The sequence below is a fragment of the Prionailurus bengalensis genome, chromosome E2 (assembly GCF_016509475.1).
Source record: "Prionailurus bengalensis isolate Pbe53 chromosome E2, Fcat_Pben_1.1_paternal_pri, whole genome shotgun sequence".
NCBI lineage: Eukaryota > Metazoa > Chordata > Mammalia > Carnivora > Felidae > Prionailurus > Prionailurus bengalensis.
The window spans coordinates 18,411,576-18,429,870 of NC_057352.1; the positions used below are offsets into that span (position 1 = coordinate 18,411,576).

Genomic DNA, 18,295 nt, shown 5'->3' on the forward strand with positions numbered 1-18,295 from the left:
TTTGACAGGCAAGGGGGGAGGTCTGAGACAGATGATGACAGAAAGTGCTGGCAGCAGGGCAGGCCTGGGCTTGGCTCTGGCCCTACCCCACACCCACCCCACACACCCACCGCTCCCCTCTGAGCCCCAGATTCTCGGTCTCTACATGGGGTTACAGTGAGACCAGCTCCCAGGGCTGTGTGAGCCTTGAAGTGCTTAATCCAGCACCGGGCACATAGAAGGCCCTTGACAAACTGAAGTTGCCGTGATGATTATATTGTTATTCCCACTGCCACCATTATGATTATCATTAAACGGAGGTAATGACAACAGGTAGGGCTGCCCGGGACAGACCGGGACCGTGTTTACACGGTGAGAGGATGTTACAAGGTGGGGTGCGGGTGCTGGGGTGGAGAGAGACTGACTGAGAGGCATTGAGAAAGGCGGATGGAAACCGGCCCCTCCTAACTCGGTGATGAGTCCCAGTGATACAAGGCCAGGGACAAGTGGGAGGACCCCGGGCCCTGGGAGCAGAGAGGCGGCCCCGGGTGCTACTAAACCGGGATGAGAGGGCAAGACGCCCAAACTCTGTGTCCTGAGCCCAGATGTGGGGGGGTGGGGGGCCCTCACGCCGACCCCTCCTCCCTCGCAGCCCAGGCCCGGCGGAGACAGGGGTGGGTGGGGCGAGCAGCAGTCCAGGCCTCCCAGGAGGCTGTGAGCTCACACACGTGCCCCCAGTGGGCCAGGTAAACAGGATGGGTGCCTGGGTCACTGCTTCCTCCCACTCATTCCCTGGGGGTGGCTGGCCCGCCCAGCTCCCCTGCTCCGCACCCAGCTTTCTCAGCCAAGAGCAGCCCGAGTGCTGAGACGCCCTGGTGACCGCTCTGGGGCTGGCCACTTCCTTCCCCGGCACCCGGGGTCCCCACTGAGGGTAGTCTCACAGCTCCCAGGCCCTCTGCGGGCTGGAAGGTACGGGAGAAGGTGAGGACAGTCACCTTTAGGTGACAGTATGGGCGGGAAGACAGATGGGAGAGACAAAGGCCACCAAAACCGAGGCAGCAAGGCCAAGGAAGGGCACCTGCCTCTCAACCTGGTGCCCCTGACCCAGGCTGGCTTCCACCTAGTGGGTCCTGCCCCACTGGGTTCCTACGCTGGCCTCCCTGGTTGGGTCCTGCCTGTGGTTCCTCTCTCCTAAGTCCCCTCCATCCCACCACCTCTAGGAGACGCCAACCACCTGTCTCCTCGGATGCCCCCATCCCCACCCTGCGCCCCAAATTCCTAAGGTTGGGAAATCGGAACACTTTTGCACCTGCCTCATCCCATGTCTCCCTCCCTCCCTGATTCTTGGGCTCCCTCTCTGTTTCAACACAGATTCTCGGACTCACAATTACAGCTCATTACCCTATCGGTGGCTGGCCCTGAGTCACGAGGGAGGGACACAGGGCTGCCCAGCCCTGCCACCTTCTCCCAAGCTGCAGTATAAGGAGTAGAGGCAGGGAGGAGGACTCTGGGAAGGCAGGGGAGTCTGGGAAAGGAGAGAGAAGGCTGCACACCTAGAGGGAGGGAGAAGTCCGAAGGAAGAAGAGAACAGAGGAGGCCACGCAGCAGGGAGGAGGAGACAGGGCAGAGAGAAATAAACTCGGGTGGGAAGAAGGCAGGAGGGAGAGAAGGAGCGAGGCGGAGATGAGGTTGCAGGGCTCCCTAGCCTGCCTCCTGCTGGCCCTGTGCCTGGGCAGTGGGGGGGCCGGCCCGTTGCCGAAAGAAGGGGAGGGTGCGGGAGCAGGTGTCGAGGAGGCCGTGGGACACGGGATGGGAGACGCCATTGGAAAGGGGGTGGGAGATGCCATCAGCCAAGGAGTCGAAGAGGCTGCTGGCGAAGGGACCGGAGGGACCGCCGGCTCTGCAAGCAGGGGGGCCACGAACCGTGGCATGGAGGAGGCAGCCCGCGTCCTTGGGAACCCTGGGGGTGAGGCAGGCAGGCAGGCTGAGAACATCATTCGCCGCGGAGGAGATGCGGTTCACAGCTCCTGGCAGGGCGTGTCTGGCGGCAACGGTGCTTGGGTGAGTAGCGGGAAGCTGGGTGTGGAAATGGGAGGCCGTGGGCCCCCGGGTTGAGAGTCTTGGAGTGGGTTGGAAGGGTGACCCATGGGAAGGAAGGTCCCTTACTTGTGGCTGTCTGCGGTGGTTTCCCTCCACGTGATGCGGCCTTCCTCTGCCGCCTTGGGGTCTCCGTCCCCCTGCCTCGGCCTTCGTCCCGCCCTCCCCTGTCACCAGGCGGATGGTCACGCACACTAAGTGTGGGCGCATTGCTCTTGCAGGGAACCGATGGCCAACCTCCATCTGGAGGCCATGGCATCTTTGGCTCCCAGGGTGGCTTTGGAGGCCACAGCCAGGGCAACCCTGGAGGCCCGGGGACTCCTTGGGGCCAGGGATACCCCGGAGGTTCAGATGGCAGCTTCGGAACCCACTCTCAGGGAGGCGCCTGGGGCCAAGGAGCCAATGGAGGATCTTTGAACTTGGGGCCCAACGCTCAGGTACGGTAACCACCCCAGCCCTGATGCGCGCCACCTCCCGCCCTTCGAGCCCACGGTCCCCACGCCTCCCTCATCTGCCGGTCAGTCCCCATCAGTCCCCCGCTCAGCCTGCCCCTCTCCGCAGGGGACCGTGGTCCAGCCCGGGTACGGCTCAGTGAGAGGCAGCAGCAGCTCACACACAGAGGTGAGGGGACAGGTGTGGGCAAAGCAGAGGGTGTTCGGGTGCGTGGGACAGAAAGGAGGCGAATTGAAGAGGAAAGAAAGAAGGATTGGGGCGGGGTGGGGGGAGCGGACTGAGGGACAAGGCAGCTTGGACAGGGAAGAGATGGGCCGGGCCAGGTGACCAGGAGGAGGGGAGAGGAGTGGGACGGGGTGTCGGGAGAAACACGTGGGGAAAGGGGCCAAGCCACAGGAAGCGGGAGAGCCCGGCCGCGAGGGCAGGGGCTCTGACTGAGGTCTGGAAACTCTCCCCTGCAGTGCACCAACCCCCCGCCATCTGGCTCAGGCGGAAGCTCTGGCAACTCCGGGGTAAGGGGACAGGCGACTGGGTGGCTGGGGGCATTTTTCACAGCGGACGATGGAGTCTCTGCTCCCCTGAGACCGTGCAGGGAATGTGCCCGAGCAAGAGGGGGAGGGCGAGGGGGAGGGGAGCAAATGATCCTGATGTTCTCGACTCTGGTTCTCACTCTGGTCTCTTCCTGCCCCTCAGGGAAGCGGTGGCAGCGGCGGTGGCAGCAGCGGTGGCAGCAGCAGTGGCAGCGGCGGTGGCAGCAGCGGTGGCAGCAGCGGTGGCAGCAGTGGCAGTGGCGGTGGCAGCAGCGGTGGCAGTGGCAGCGGCGGTGGCAGCAGCGGTGGCAGCGGTGGTGGCAGCAGCGGTGGCAATGGTGGCAGCAATTATGGGCCCAGCTGGGTGAGTCCTGCTCCCCCTTGAAGGCAGAGGTGCAGCCCGGACCCCGGCGGTCCCTGCGGAGGAGACAGCCTTCAAGGTCTTCCCGAACGCTGGTGTCGCTGTGGCCCCGTCCTGGGCCCCTCGGCCCCTGCACCCCACCTTCCCAGCCCCAGCAGGCAGGGTTCCTTACACACACCCCCTGGGTCCCCACAAGGGGTGCCCTGCCTGCTGCCAGCTCACGGGGCTCCCGTGTCTTCCGCTCCACGCGGGTGGGGTGCTCTCCCTCCCGTCTCACCCACTGCTGTGCCAGTGTCCACTGGGCAGATCTGACAAGAGACGGGGGGGGGGCAGACGGAAAGAGAGGGGTGGACACGGGAAAACAGGACACCTGCTTGGGAAGCTCCCCGGGGAACAGGGGCAAGCCTGTCGCACACATGGAGAGAGGACATTTGTGGAGCTGTGGTGTAGATGACACTGATACATACGGGACACGTGGGGCCCCTACAAAAGGGGTGAGGGGCCAGGAGGGGACCACGGGCTCAGCGTGGGCTCTCCCACGGAGGGGTCTGCCGTGGGGAGCACCATCGGCTTCCTTAGATATCTGGGAAAGGTGTCAGGCCACAAGAGGGAGGTGACTAGGACGAGCCAGGCCACGTAAACTGCTGTAATTTACTGCTCCTTGTACTACCTGCTTCCCCATCTAGGACCGTCCCTTAGAAAATTCTAGGAATTTTGATCAAAGCAGCTACTCAGGCTCCCAGGTAATTACGGATCTAGGGGTCCCTTCCCCTTTCCAGGTTCCAGGAGAGGGGGGGAGGAGGAGAGTCAGGAGGACAGACGGAGCCCCTGGGTGCCAGGGTCAAGGCTCTTCACTTCTGGCCTGTGGGGTGGGGGAGGGAAGAGGAGACAAGAGCTCGGAATCCCCCAACTGGCCCACATTTCCAAATACACTTGGCCACACGGACCTTTGTGCTCCGAATAACTTCCCTCGGTGACTGGCTAGCTGAAGACCGGAAGAGATGGAGGTTGGGGACAGGGGAGTAAGGAGAATCATAACACCCTGGAAACGATCTGGTTCTGGCTGAGTGCTTCGGAGACCCCGCATGGACTCTTGCTTTCCCTCGTAGGGACACAGTTCTGGCTCTTCCTCGGGTAGCAGTGGCGGTGGAAGCGGTGGTGGAAATAAACCCGAGGTGAGTGTCCGCTGCGCGCACACCTGCACAGATCTCCCTCCTTTCCCCGGATGGGAGGGAAAACAGGGGGTGCCGAGGCCCCTCGCATGACGGGAGAGTTGGGAGAGCGACGGCCAGAGCTGAGAGGGGGTGCGCTGCTGGGGGCGGGTGTGGGCTAGCCTTGGGGGTAACAGGCTGCAGTTTGGGGGCTGGGATTGGTTTCCAGGTGGCAACAGAGAGAAAGCCTTCTCTCTCTCTCTCTCTCTCTCTCTCCCTCTCTCTCTCTCAGTGTGACAACCCAGGGAATGAAGTCCGCGTGTCTGGAGGATCTGGGGGTCAGGTAAGAGCCAAACTTGGGACTGTGCCCACCCCTGCTCAGCCCCAACTCCGTCTGTGGGGAAGAAACCGAATCTCCAAAATAATAATGAATGGCAAATCCCCACGTGGTGTGCCTCACTTTATACCATGGATGGGGCGGTGAAAAATCACACAGACACCAGTCCTTTTAGAAACGTCATCATTTCAAATGACCTACACCCACCTGGCCAACAAACGGAGTCCCGTGACCTCTTTGACAGCGTTGGAAACCGTGTGTCGAAAGCGTGCGCTTCCCTCCTGGTTATTCTGGAAATCTGGGCTTTCTGTCAGCACCTGCAGCACTGACAAGAGGAAGTGTTACGCTAAGGTCCCCACCAATCACCTACGGTTCTGAGTCAGCAGGCCTGGGGTGGGGCTGAGATTCTGGTTTCTATCAGGTTCTGGGCAAAGCAGATGGGGCTCGACTGTGGCTGGTGTGAGCGCGGCCGACCATCGGGGAGAAGGCTCCCTGAATAACAGGCTCTTCGGATATTAGAGATACTGACCTCGATGGGTAGACAGGCGTCAGAAAAGCTCCCAGCCTGTAATTCTGTCTCTAGTTTTTTATGTAGCAAAGTCTTAAATATGTAGTCAAACATATCAGTCTTTTCTTCTATGGTTTCTGCTCTTGAGAACACAAAGGCTTTTCTTTTCTTCTAGAACTACTTCTATAATTTCATTGTTTCTATTTAACTCTTTAATCCATCTGGACTTGACTTTGCTGTATACAATCTAGTCCAGTTCCTCAGATCAGCTGGACTTAACCCACACTTTGGATCAGAGCTGTGTGCTCTCTTATGAGGGGAAAATCAGATAAAAACAGAAGGGAGGGAACCAGTGAGATGTAACTGTTCCCCTTACACCCCCCGAATACCAAACTGGTGTTCCCAGCTGTGTGCACTGAATTATTTCTGCCACCGATGTAAAAATGCTGCTTGTAAATACCTTCATATTTTGGGAGAGCTTCTGCGGGGGTTGTACTTTTTTTTTTTTTAAGTCGATTTATTTATTTTGAGGGAGAAAGTGTGAGTGGGGGAGGGGAGAGAGACGCAGAGCATAGGTGGGGGAAGGGCAGAGAGAGAGGGAGACAACAGAATCTGAAGCGGGCTCCGGGCTCTGAGCTGTCAGCACAGGGCCCGATGAGGGGCTCGAACCCGTGAACCATGAGATCATGGCCTGAACTGAAGTCGGATGCTTAACCGACTGAGCCACCCAGGCGCCTAGGGAGCTCTACTTGGTTAAACGGGCTCATCTGTGCTGGGCACTGCTTTCTTTATGGCACATGAATATCTACCAGTACAGGTCCTCCCTTGCTGCCTGTCTTTTCCAGTGTTTTCTCACCTATTCTTAGACACTTACTCTCCCAGATGAATTCCAAGAATATTTTGACATGTTCCAAAAGAGAATCCCATGAGCGTTTATAGAAGAATTGTATTAAATCGGCACCAACATTTGCAGGGATGGACCCAAGATCTAAAACAATGACCTGTGTTTCGTGTCTCATCCTTCAGGGCTTCCAAGGAGGACAGGGAGGGCCCGGCAGCTCTGGTGACATCAGGGTAAGGAGATGACAGGCCTTGAGAGTAGAGACTGGTGGCAGGAGAATGGGATGGTGGTCACCTCTGCAGTAGTGATACCAACAGGGCAGATAGTCTCACGTCGCAGCCCCGTCTTGGCCTTGGCCCTGGGAATTCATCTCAGTCCCGAGGAGTGGGGGTCTGGAGGCACCTACCTCTCAGGAGGAGACAAGCCAGGCTACTTCCGGGCCTCCTCGGCTAGTGTCACCCTTCTGACCAAAGCAAAACATCAGCCCAGACTGGGCCCTGCAGTTTGAATCACTTTAGTCCAACGGTCTGGCTGGCTTCCACCTCAAAACCAGAGGATAATTCAGATACTTTGATGGCAAGGACCCTTCCTGGTGGATTTTGGGCAGTTTGCAGACATGAACAGAAAGAGGTGGTTATGTCACCTGTAAGTATCGTAAGTGTGCAATAGCCCGGTCGACAAGAAGTTGAGGCAAGATTTTCCAGGGAAGACGGAGCTGCCCGGGGAGAAGAGCCTCTCTGGGGGTCCCGGGAAATCTCCAGTCCCCTGATTCAGGAGACCCTTGCCCACATTCTGGTCTCCTGCCCTCTCGTCCCGCATCTTCCCTGCTTCCCCACCGACTCTTCTCCATTTTCTGTCTCCCCAGGAAATAAGCAAAGAAGGCAGTCACCTCGTTGGGGGCTCCCAAGGCAATTATCAGGTGAGCAGGGACAGCTTTCCGAGAAGGGATGGTGGGGGGTGGGGACAGAGTGCTAAGGGACCGAGAAAAGAAATAGAAGCATCTGTGTCTTCTCGCTGCTACTCTGAGTCTGTGGCCGGTAACTGTCAGGAGACCAGACGGGGGTCTGCGATCCCTGTCTCCTCCATTCATTCATTCTCTCCTTCCTTTGAATGGCCGTCAGAGCCACGTTATCACTGTGAGGGGAAGCATAGCCGGAAGTAACAGAGGGGTCAAGGGGCTGTATTTGGGAACCATACTTAAGAAGGCAGTGTTGACAAGTGGAAAGGCAGTGAATTTTGAGGTAGTAGTTGGGGGTTCAAATGACAGCTGTATCACCTGTCATCTGTGCATCTTCAGACCGGTCAGTTGACCTCTCTGAGCCTGGGCCTCCTCTTGGGTCAAATGGGGCCAGCAAAGAGAGCAACCTTGCTCACCCCCGCCCCCCCCCCCCCCCCACCGCCTGAGTTATTGCAGAACTTTCTGCAACCCCTAAGGTGGTTCAGAATCTGGACCCTGGAGGCCAACAAGGAGACAGATCCTGAGGCAAGCTGCCGACGGCTCTGACTTTAGTTTCCTTATCTGTACAGTGGAGACATCTCCAGGCAGGAACGCGGCAGGTTAAGGCACCGTGCTAGGCGCCTGGTGGATCACACGTCACATACCAGCAGTGTTTTGGGGGCAGGCTCTGCGGGGGTGTGTGGGGGGGTGGCGGGCAGAGTCAGAGTATGAATATGATTCAAGGGACTGGGCAGGGTTATTCTAGGAAGTGGCAAATAGTCCAGGAAGGGGGGCTTCCTAGCTGCTGTGTGAAAAAGAAGAGAAGGTGGCTTTACAGAGAGTACACAGAGCTTGAGCCAAGGCAGAGGTGGTGAGCCAGGAGCAGGTGGCCAGGTGGCACGCGTGACCGGAGGCACAGGCTTTGAAAATCAGTCCCCCTTCCTACCCAGTGGCAAGGGTCCGGTGGTGAAGCTGTCAGTGGGATCAATACCTTGGTGAGTGGAGGCGTCACCCCACCTTGGGTCCGGACCGTGGTGTCAGGCAACCCACGGGTCCCCTCCTGAGCCCCAGAGCGCCTGCCCCTGCCTCTGACTCACAAGCCGGCTTCCCACTCTCATCCCATTTCTCCCCGATGCCTTAGAACTCTCAGACATCTCCTGGGCTCTTCAACTTCGACACTTTCTGGAAGGTGAGTTCGGCCAGGTGGCTCTGCTCACTCTGTTGGCAAGGCAAACCCCTGTCCCTCTGCCCCGCAGGCTGAAATCCTCTTTCCATAACCAAACGCCCTGTCAGTGGTGGACCTTGACCTCTCCTGCCCCGAGGCCCTGAGCCAATTGCATTATGACCCAATTTGCCATTTTCCTTTTTTTTTTTTTTTTTCCCCCTCTGCAGAATTTTAAATCCAAGCTCGGTTTCATTAACTGGGATGCCATAAACAAGGTAAGGGCTGGAAGGCTATGCCATTCCGATCCCCAGGGGAGAGGGGACTGGAGAAGAGGTGTGGGGACCTGGGGAGATGATGGTGGCCACTAAGGGAGCGTTTTGTCCAGTGCTTAAAAAGAGGGACAGGAATGACGAGGAAGGACAGGGGGTGGGCTGGGAGTCGGGGATGAGGGAGTGCCTCTTTTGGGTCTCAAGCAGAGGGAAGCTTGAGCTTCTCTGAAGCTCAGTTTCCCCTTCGAGACCTGGAAGGTTAAGGGGAGCGAGAAGAGGCCTAGTCCTCGGGAAACCGGAGAGGCCGCAGAGGCCGGGTAGGCGGCGAACTGCACCTTAGTCGGGAGGACAGGGAGGGAGGACCGCCGGCTGAGAGAGGAGGGAGTGTGTACCAGGTGCCTGCTAGGGGCCAGGCGTGCTGGGCTCCGGGCCCGCGTGATCTTAGGAGGCGCTTGGGGCCCTGAACCCCCTTCTGCTTCCTCCCTGCCCACGCCTTCCACGTTCAGGGGACCCCCTGGCAGGTTGATTTGACACCCGAATAGTAGAGGCAGATAAACAACCCACACAAATACCAAAGGCAGAATTTGCAAATGACGGTCGAGCCGGCGTGCTTTGATCCACTTTTTTTTTTTTAATTAAATGTTTATTGAGAGAGAGAGAGAGAGAGAGAGAGCGAGCTCTCGCGTGCGCACCCGTGAGAGCGTGAGCGGGGCAAGAGCAGAGAGAGAGGGAGAGGGAGAATCCCAAGCAGGCTCCACACTCAGCATGGAGCCCAACGTGGGGCTGGATCTCACCAACCATGAGATCATGACCTGAGCCAAAATCAAGAGTCGGACGCTTAGCCGACTGAGCCACCCAGGTGCCCGGTGATCTATTCTTTTTTTTTTTTTTAAAGCATTATGAACTAGTTGCCAAAGTTTAAAAACTGAGAGATTTTACAAAATGACTTGGAATTCCGGCTTCTCTTGAAAAATGTGGCAACGCGGGGCCCCTCTTTCCTCGAGCTCTCAGAGACAAGAGCTGAGTGGCCACTGCTTCTTGTGGGGGGGGGGGGGTGGGAGAGGCTTGTTCTCCAGGAGCCACAGGCCCCCTGCCTGTCACAGTCTCCGAGTTCCTGACCTGTAACACAACAGAAACAAGGCGAGGGCCCCTAACCTCTAAAACTGGCAGGGAAACCGAGGTGGCGGTGGGTGGCGGTAGGCAGGGAGGCGAGGACAGAGCCCCGCCCTCAGCAAGGCCAAGTCTGCCCCCTGGGGAATAAGGTGGGACAGTGAAAGATACAAGGAGGCAGAAGGTCCCAGCGGCAGCGCGGTTCTGGTTTGGATGAACCGCAGGAGCAAACGGACTGTTTCTGTTTTATAGAGAAACAGCCCCCCCACCCCCAACCCCCAAGCCCTCTCACGGGGAACTTAGGCCCAGAGGCACATGCTCATACTTCCCCGGGTCCTGGAAGGCAGTCGACATTCTTGCACATCTAGGGGGCCAGTAAAAGGAGAGCGCTCACAGTTAGGCAGGATCCATCTGGGGCGGCTTCCCCAGGAGCAGGTCTAGGAAGAAGGGCAGGACAGAGATGGGCAGAGAAGAGAACAGAGAGCCCATCTCCTTCACAAGGAGGGCCAGACTGACCAGTGACGACAAGGAGAATATACGTAACAGTTCTTGGCACGTAGGAGGTTTTCAAGCCCAACTGGAATATCCAGATTTGACTGGATGACAGCCGTGGGCAAAAAGATCCCTGCGGATTTCAGCAGCGGAGGCCCGATCCACCCCTGACTTGGCCCACTACGGCCTGATTCCTATTCCCTGAGCTCCCTCTTAGAACTTATTTCTCTGCCCAGGACCAGAGGAGCTTTCGCACCCCGTGACCTCCAGACAAGGAGCTACCAGATGGATGGGAGCCCCCCTCCCATCCCTTCTTAAAACATCGCTATCCCACCGTTAATCTCAACCCTTACCCTCAAAATAAACCTTAGCTGCCCCACACTCCTGGTCTCTGCTCCTTTCTTACGTCTCCACTGTTGTTCCCCAGGGTGCGGGAGGGGGGTGTCTGGAAGGATCAAAGTGCAGCTCTCAGCTTTGGGAAATGGGCTGGAGGCGGAAGGGAAGGTAAAAAGGCGGGAAGTTCTGGGGACAGGTCCTGGTCCTGAGGTCCTGAGTTCTGGCAGAGGCTGGGGGAACAGGGATGGTCAAGAGCATGCCGTATGCGCCTGGGGAGGGGAGCTGATTAGTGGCGCCCGAGAGCTAGCCTTTCTCTCCCTCTGCTTCCAAAAGCCATTTTCTGGTGTCCCTGAAGACACCCGGCTTCCCTCAAACCTTAGTCACGATGAAATTCTGAAGACCGAGCAGCGGTGGTAGCGGGAACAGGGGCCTAGGTGAGCAGGGGGCCGGGCTCCGTGCTAACCTGCACCCCGCCTTTCCTCTACAGGGCCAAGTCCCGTCCCCCAGCACGCGGGCCCTCCTCTACTTCAGCCGGCTCTGGGAGGTAGGAGACCTCTCACTTTTCAAAGAACTGGGGATCCTGGTCATCTGTCCCCGTCGCCACCTCCCTCCAGCTCCAGCCCACTGTCACAAAATTCACCCTCTTTTCACTTTTGAGATAGTAATCTCACCCGAATACCAGAAGCGCCAACACCCTCAGACTCCCCTGTGCTTATTTTCATCTAACCCCCGAACCACACCCAGGCTCCGAAACCCATTCCTGCACGTCAGCCCCCAACTTCCCACCAAGCTGCAGCACTCCCGGCTGAGGCCCACTCACCTCTTCTCCTCCCTCCAGGATTTCAAACACAACACCCCTTTCCTGAACTGGAAAGCAATTATCGAGGTAAGGGTGGCAGAACCTTTGGGGTCGGGTGCTCAGCTCTGGGGACGCGGGATCTAGGCCCTGGGCAGTGACGTGTAGACTCGGCCCCTGTTGTTCACCCTCCCTGCTGACGGAGGGTGCCTCCCTCCCTTCCCACTCTCCTCCCTTTCTGCAACGCTGAGTGGGGGTGGGTTGGGAGGGAGAAGCTGTGAGTCACGGAGAAGGAGTAGGGTGGGCGGTCCTCCCGCCGATAAAAGCTGAGGCCCAGGGCTGGGGCCTCCACAGGCCCAGGAACATGAAGCCAGCCACTGTCTCTGCTCTGCTGCTTTTCCTGCTGGGTGTGGCCTGGCTCAGGGGGAGCCACAGCTGGGTGGGTACTGCAGGGTGAGCAGGTGGCGGGGACACGAGGTGGGGAAGAGGCAGGGGCCTGGAGCTGGGGTCAACTCTCTTCACTGGAAAGGGGGCTTTAGGGAGGAAAGCTGAAAGAAAACAGGGGGCACAGGGGGAGAAGGTCAGGTCATGGTCAAGTGCAAGCAGGTGCAGTGGGTCTGAATATCTGGGTTCTGGGAAGGATGGGCAGGACCTCTGGGTCCTGCAGGAGGCCATACCTTGATTCTGTATGGCCGAGAGCCTTTGGGCACTGAGGCAAAGGTGCACTCACTCATGCATGTGGGCCAGGCAAGTGAGGCTGGGCAGACGGGGCCATGAGAGGGGGGAGGTCAAAGCCCTTCGGCTGTGTACAGCCATGCGCTCAGGGATGGCCAGTGTGCCATGCCATTTGATGGAAATCTGAATTTTATTTTAATTTATTTCTTTTTTTTTTTTTTTATTTTAGAGAGAGAGAGTGAGAGCAGGGCAGAGGAAGAGAGAGAGCATGAGCAGGGCAGAGGAGCAGAGAGAGAGAGAGAGAGAGATCCTTAGGCTCCATGCTCAACACAGAGCCCAACGAGGGGCTCAATCCCACGACCCTGGGATCATGACCTGAGCCACAATCAGGGGTCTGACACTCAACTGACTGAGCCACCCAGGCGTCCCGGAAATCTGATTGCTAGTTGTTCGCAATTAATCTAGTTTAAAAATGCAGACCAAGCAAAAACTTTCTGGAGGCCTGTGGTTAAGCGGTTTGTGACCTCAATGTTGGGGCTAAGAGTGGGGCGAAAAATCAAGGGGAGTCAGGTGAGAGGAGGAACATCCTAACCCTGTGTGGGGGCAGGTGAGAGTGAGGGCTCCAGGTGGAGAAGGGATGGTCGCAGAAACCGATCTCCTCTCCTCCCGCTGAGAATTGTCCTCTCGCCTTGACTGTGGAGGGGAGACGGCCGCGCACCTGTGTCTCACCTGGCTTCACGGGCTTCCTTGTGTTTCTCCCCTTTCTCTCTGGCCCAGAGCTAATCTAATCACCCCGCTTTGCCTCTATGTGCTGAGGGTAAGAGCCCGTCCTTCCAGGAGCCCTGTGGGAACAGCGTTTGTGAACAGGGATTGCGGGCCCAAGGAAGGAGCAGGGCTTGGTGTTGGCAGAACGTGGGCTGGGCTGAGGCGCGCGCCTGCCCCAAGGAAGCCTGTGGGGGCACCGCTCGTTTGCCATCAGCCCTGCTCAGTCCCGGGCCAGTCTGCCTCAGCCCCAGCTGCACGGTGGGGGTGGTGCTGCCTCGCTCCCCCACACTCAGTGTGGAAACCTGTCCTGTATCTATCGGGGCCATCAGTTTCCTCCGGGCTCCCTGCCTTCTCTGTAGGTAGCGCTGATCACGGACCACGGACAGGGGTGCGGTGGGGTGGGCGGGGGTGGGTGCTCTGGCACGAGGGCCGAGCCTGGGCAGCAGGCTCGACTCTGGCAGGGCCGGAAAGACCGTGGACGAGGACACCCTGACTGTGGCTCCCTCTCCCTTCCAGGGCGCCGATGCGTCATCGCTCCAGAAGAGGTCGGGCGGCGCCGGTCCGGTGAGTCGGCCCTTTTACCTGCCTTCGACGGCCCTTGGTCCCTCTCGGTCTTGTTCTCAGCACTGGCCAATCTGAAACCCTCTCTCCTTCACACCCCCATTCTGTCATTTTCTCAGTCTGGCACGGGATGGCAAGAGGTGGCGGCCGTAACTTCTAAGGTAAGACATCCGTCACTGGACCGCCGGGTTCAGGCCTCACTTATTTCCTTGGTGTCCTGCCCTCCTCTCCTAAGCGGCACTTGAGGAGCTGGGAGAGGTACCGGGAAGGAGGAGGCAGGGCCATTCGGGAGACGACCGCAAAGTGAGGTGAGGCTGCGGGCTCTGGCTGGCCCGAGGAGATTCTATAGAAAAGAACGCATGACACAAGGAGGCAGGGGCTCGGGGACGGCTCTGGCCCAGGCAGGGAGGTGGGGTGTTTATTCCACAGCAAAATGCCCTCCCCCCTCTCTCGCCCCCCGCCCCCGCCCTCCTCCCCACTCTCTGGTTTTCTTTCCACAGCACAACTATTACCAGCAGGCACACCCTACTCCTTCTGGTGGGCAGTACTCAGCCAAGACCCCCTCTAAGGTAAGGCTTCTCACTGGGGTGGCTGCCAGGTTTAGCTGAGGCCGATTCCTGTTTGTTTGGAAAGTCTTGTCTGCGAGGAGACTCGGGCTCCCTGAGAGCACTTTGGAAGCCATGGGTGGGAAGAACACGGAATCTTCCACGGAACATTCGGTGTTCTTCACACGCACCCCCTCGGAAAAGGTTACAAGGTAGCAGTGGCTGCATTGCAGGCGGAGCAGAAAACTGGGAATGAATATCCTCTCAAAGAGGGATATAAAAGTCACATGACACACAGGAAAAGGAGCAGCCTTTGCTTTTTTTTTTTAACGTTTGTTTATTTTTGAGAGAGAGATAGAGTGTGAGCGGGGGAGGGGCAGAGAGGGAGGGAGACACAGAATCCAAAGCAGGCTCCGGGCTCCGAGCTGTCAGCACAGAGCCCGACGCGGGGCTCGAACCCACAGACCGTGAGATCATGACCTGAGCCGAAGTCGGATGCTTAGTTGACTGAGCCTCCCAGGCGCCCCAGCAGCCTTTGCTTTTAGTGTCTGTTTCCTCCACCTCTTTAACTGCTGATTTCGTGGAAGGTCGGGGGAGAGGGAGGCACACCAGCACTTGGGCGGGTTGGGGGCGGGGGGCTTGCCCAGAAACCTTTGGCTGGTGGGAAAATTAATGCTTCATTCCACAAAACAAGTAATAGGAAACAAACAAACACACAAACAAACCCTGAGAAGGGGCCCCTGGGTGGCTCAGTCTGTTAAGCGTCTGACTTCGTTTCAGCTCAGGTCATGATCTCAGTTTGTGAGTTCGAGCCCCACCTCGGGCTCTGTGCTGACAGTGTGGAGCCTACTTGGGATTCTCTGGCGCACTCTCTCTCTCAAAATAGATAAATAAACTTAAAAAAATAACGAAAAACAACCCTGAGAATTTTGTTTCATTCAGTTACAAGGAAAGCCATCTTACAGACTCAGTAAATGAATGTGCTAAGTACTAATTAGGCTGGTGAGAAAAAACAGGCCCTATTCCCCTCCATCTCTCAGAACGAGGAAGCCCCTGCCCTCAGGGCCAGGACTTCTACTGAGAGATCAGAAGTCACCTACTGACTGGAAGCAGGTGACAGAGCAGCCAGCGCTGCCCGTGGGTGCCCACTCGCCAATTTCTACCCGCCCAGCGGCAGGGGGCACCCACCTTTCAGTCTGCCTGGCCAGCGTGTGCTCATCTTGGGTCAGATGTGCTCAGGCTGATGAGTCCGCTTTGAAAAAAAAGTCCGTGGGCTGAACGTCCACAGTCAGACCCAAGGACCTTTGCCAAGATCTTGGTCTGAGCCCTCCCCTGCCCTGGGGTCCCTCCTGAGCCCTGAGGACGAGGCCGAGGACACGGAGGGCCCTGTGGCGCCCCCATCATCTCCTCTGATCTTCTCTTTACAGGGGGTAGTCACGCCTTCTTCCTCGGTGAGTACCAGGGCGGGGAAAACGTGGCTCTTGAGACAAAGGGTCTGAGGCCAGAGGGTGTGCAGGAGACAGGGTGACGTCCACTCAGACGTTCTCCTTGTCCCGCAGGCTTCCCGGGTGCAGCCCGGCCTGCTGCGGTGGGTGAAGTTCTGGTAGGTGAGTATCCGAGCGAGCCGCACAAGCCACGGTCACCCCGGGGGTGCACTGAGGTCCCGGCATCTGCTTTGTTTTGCGTGGAAGCTCCACGGGCACTGAGGAGGAGCCCCTCGTGTGGCCTGTGGAGGAAGACTCATAAGGAAACGACAGAGGACACTCGGGAGCACCCTCTGAGTGCCGAGTGCGGGCCTGACAGGAGGAGAGGTTGAGGAAGGGTCTGGGGTGACGGGTGCGGAGGAAGTGAGTCGCCAGGGCGGAGGTGGTACGAGACGACCTGGGCAGAACCACAAAATCTGTTTCAGGGAGGAGCAAGAGCGAGGGGACCCGCAGGCGAGACAGGTGGGACGCCGCGAGATTTCGGGAGCACCGAGACTGGATGAAGGGACACCTGGTTTCAGCAGATTCCGGAGTAGCCACGGGCTACCGTTTGCTCTTTTCTTTTTTAGAAGATTATTTCCAGTCATGACCGAGGCCCCGAAAAAACGTCAGTCTTCGAGGAGCCCGACCGGGCCGCGTCCCTAGCTCTCCCCTCCCTGTGTCAGGCTTGGTCTAGGTGCTGACACCTGTTTTTTCCAGGTTGGGGACCAAGTCTGTCTGTCCCTTGTATCTTGCAACCGCACTGTGGGGTCTCCGTGACCGGCAACTTCGTCAGATAAACCCGCCACTTTTGTGACCTGAAGTCGGTGTGACAGTTCTTCAGAAGAGGCTTCTTCTCCTCCTGAGTTTCTTTATGGAAATAAAACCTGAATCTTGTTTCCCTAAGATTTCTCACACTGTGTTCTTTAATGTTGTGCTGGTGGCCGGGACCAGGGAGGATGGAAGTGATTTAGGGGTAGATAACGTGGCTTCCCGCCGACAGTGGCATACCAAATGGGGGGGTGGGGTGGGGCTACTGACAAGCAGTAGCTAGCCGATACCACTGTGCCTCAGTTTCTCCGTCTGTAAAAAATCATCTTTGCCCAGTCTGCGTCCGAATGCTGTGCCCCTGAAGGTGAGGAACTCACAGGTGTTTTGCTAGCCTGAAAAGGCAACACAGAAGCGAGTCACATCAGGAGGTCGGGGTAAAGAGCTTTTCAGGAGAGGAGGCCAGTCCCAGAGGGTCAGGAAGGGGGCGAGAATAGGGGCCAAGGGCCTAGCAGAGCATATGCCTCGTAAACACAAGGCCTTGTCTGCCTTGTAAGCACACTGAGGTGTGGATGAGGTCGTGTGCTTAGGAAGTTGTGGGCAGGAGGCTCATACCCAGTGCTTTAGCTCTGTGTCTCTGGGAGGCAGAGGGGGTGGTGGAAACTTCTACTGCGTTAACGTACCAAGGAAACAGGCAGAGGTCCTTGGTGCAGGCGGAGGCCAGGCTGATCACAAGCCTACGAGCTCTGCAGACACGGCCGGAGAGTCTGTACTCAGAGTCTCTGAGCCAAAGTCTCATCCAGGCTGTAGAATGTGCCCCAATTAGGGAGTCCCCACCAATCATCTCCCACATTCCTGGCACAGGCGAGGCCTCGAATAGTTGATGAATAAATAAAAGAAACCTGGCCCCAAATGGACCTGGGGAACCTGTCTTGATCAAAGCCATCAGGCTGAGAGAAAGACGAGGACTATTCCTATTTTCACGTTTGTCCTGATTTGGGGGCTACTGCTTTATACAGACATACCTCATCTGATCGCGCTTGGGGGCTATTACATTTTTTACCACTTGAAGGTTCGTGGCAACCCCACCTCAAGCGAGTCTATTGGCGCCATTTTTTTCCGATAGCATTTGCTCACTTTGTGTCTCTGCATTACATTTTGGTAATGCTCGAAATATTTCAAACTTCTTCATTATTCTTATTATATTTGTTTCGGTGGTCTGTGATCGCTATGTTTGACGTTACTGCTGTAATATTGTGGGGCAGGTACCATTGGCGTCACCCCATAAGACGGCAAACTTAAGCCGTAAATGTCGTGCGTGTACCCCACTGACGGCCGTTCCCCTGTCTCTCTCCCCTCCTTGGGCCTCTCTCTTCCCTGAGACACAACAATATTGGAATTAGGCCAATTAATAACCCCACACGGGCCCCTGAGTGTCCGAGTGAAAGGAAGAGTCTCTCTCACTTGAAATCGAAAGCTGGAAATGATTCAGCCTAGCGAGGAAGGTAAAAGCCAAGACAGGCTCTTACGCCAGGTGGCCATTTGTGAACGCGAGACAAACGTTCTTGAAGGAAACAAAAAGTGCTACTTTAGTGACGATGTGAACCAGAAAGCAGACAGCCTTGTTGCTGATGTGGAGAAAGCCGGAGTGGTCTGGGCGGAAGATCAAACCAGCCACGGCATTCCCTTAAGCCAAAGCCTCATTCAGAGCCTTCTCTTCAATTCTCTTCAATTCTGTGAAGGCTGAGAGAGGAGGGGAAGATGCGGAATAGTTTGGAGCTGGCAGGGGTTGGCGCACGAGCTTTAAGGAAAGAAACCTTGACACACAAGTGCAAGGTGAAGCAGCACGTGCTGATGTAGAAGCTGCAGCACATTCTCCAGAAGGTCTAGCTAAGATCATTCATGAACCTGGGTACACTTAACACATTTTCAGTGTAGGTGAAACAGCCTTCTCTCGGAAGGAGATGCCGTCTAGGGCTTCCTGAGCTGGAGAGAGGTCAATGCCTGGCTTGAAAGCTTCAAAGGACAGGCTGACTCTCTTACTGGGGGCGAACGCAGCTGGCGACTTGAAGTCGAAGCCACTGCGCATTGACCATTCTGAAAATCCTGGGGCCCTTGAGAATTCTCCTCCATCTACTCTGCCTGTGCTCCGTAGA

The 18,295-nt window shown here is 57.1% G+C and overlaps 1 protein-coding gene across 14 annotated transcripts; it reads left to right on the forward strand.

Moving 5' to 3' along the window:
• Positions 1 to 1,403: 1,403 nt before the first annotated feature.
• DMKN (dermokine) lies at positions 1,404 to 16,277 on the forward strand. Of its 14 annotated transcripts, none has more exons than XM_043600663.1 (22): positions 1,412 to 2,040; positions 2,298 to 2,513; positions 2,638 to 2,697; positions 2,991 to 3,042; positions 3,284 to 3,423; positions 4,107 to 4,163; positions 4,530 to 4,595; positions 4,864 to 4,914; positions 6,443 to 6,490; positions 7,123 to 7,176; positions 8,145 to 8,189; positions 8,336 to 8,383; positions 8,587 to 8,634; positions 11,054 to 11,110; positions 11,405 to 11,452; positions 13,319 to 13,366; positions 13,483 to 13,524; positions 13,864 to 13,932; positions 15,336 to 15,359; positions 15,468 to 15,515; positions 15,818 to 15,854; positions 15,962 to 16,277. In XM_043600663.1, exons 1-20 carry the CDS (start codon positions 1,663 to 1,665, stop codon positions 15,513 to 15,515), a joined length of 1,599 nt encoding a protein of 532 aa, XP_043456598.1. In that variant the 5' UTR covers positions 1,412 to 1,662; the 3' UTR covers positions 15,818 to 15,854; positions 15,962 to 16,277. The 14 variants fall into 14 exon arrangements, 13 of the variants coding, with proteins under 13 accessions (XP_043456607.1, XP_043456608.1, XP_043456604.1 ...); XM_043600666.1 differs by adding an exon at positions 3,223 to 3,244 and having other exon boundaries at positions 1,415 to 2,040; positions 2,991 to 3,041; positions 3,329 to 3,423; positions 15,818 to 16,277; XM_043600669.1 differs by lacking the exon at positions 15,336 to 15,359 and having other exon boundaries at positions 1,408 to 2,040.
• The last annotated feature ends 2,018 nt before the right edge of the window (positions 16,278 to 18,295 follow it).

Coding starts and splice junctions, on each gene's coding strand:
- DMKN (XM_043600664.1), top strand. CDS start 1,663: ATGAGGTTGCAGGGCTCCCTAGCCTGCCTCCTGCTGGCCCTGTGCCTG. Junction 2,041..2,297: donor CTGGCGGCAACGGTGCTTGG/GTGAGTAGCGGG, acceptor TTGCTCTTGCAG/GGAACCGATGGCCAACCTCC. Junction 3,424..4,106: donor GCAATTATGGGCCCAGCTGG/GTGAGTCCTGCT, acceptor TTCCCCATCTAG/GACCGTCCCTTAGAAAATTC.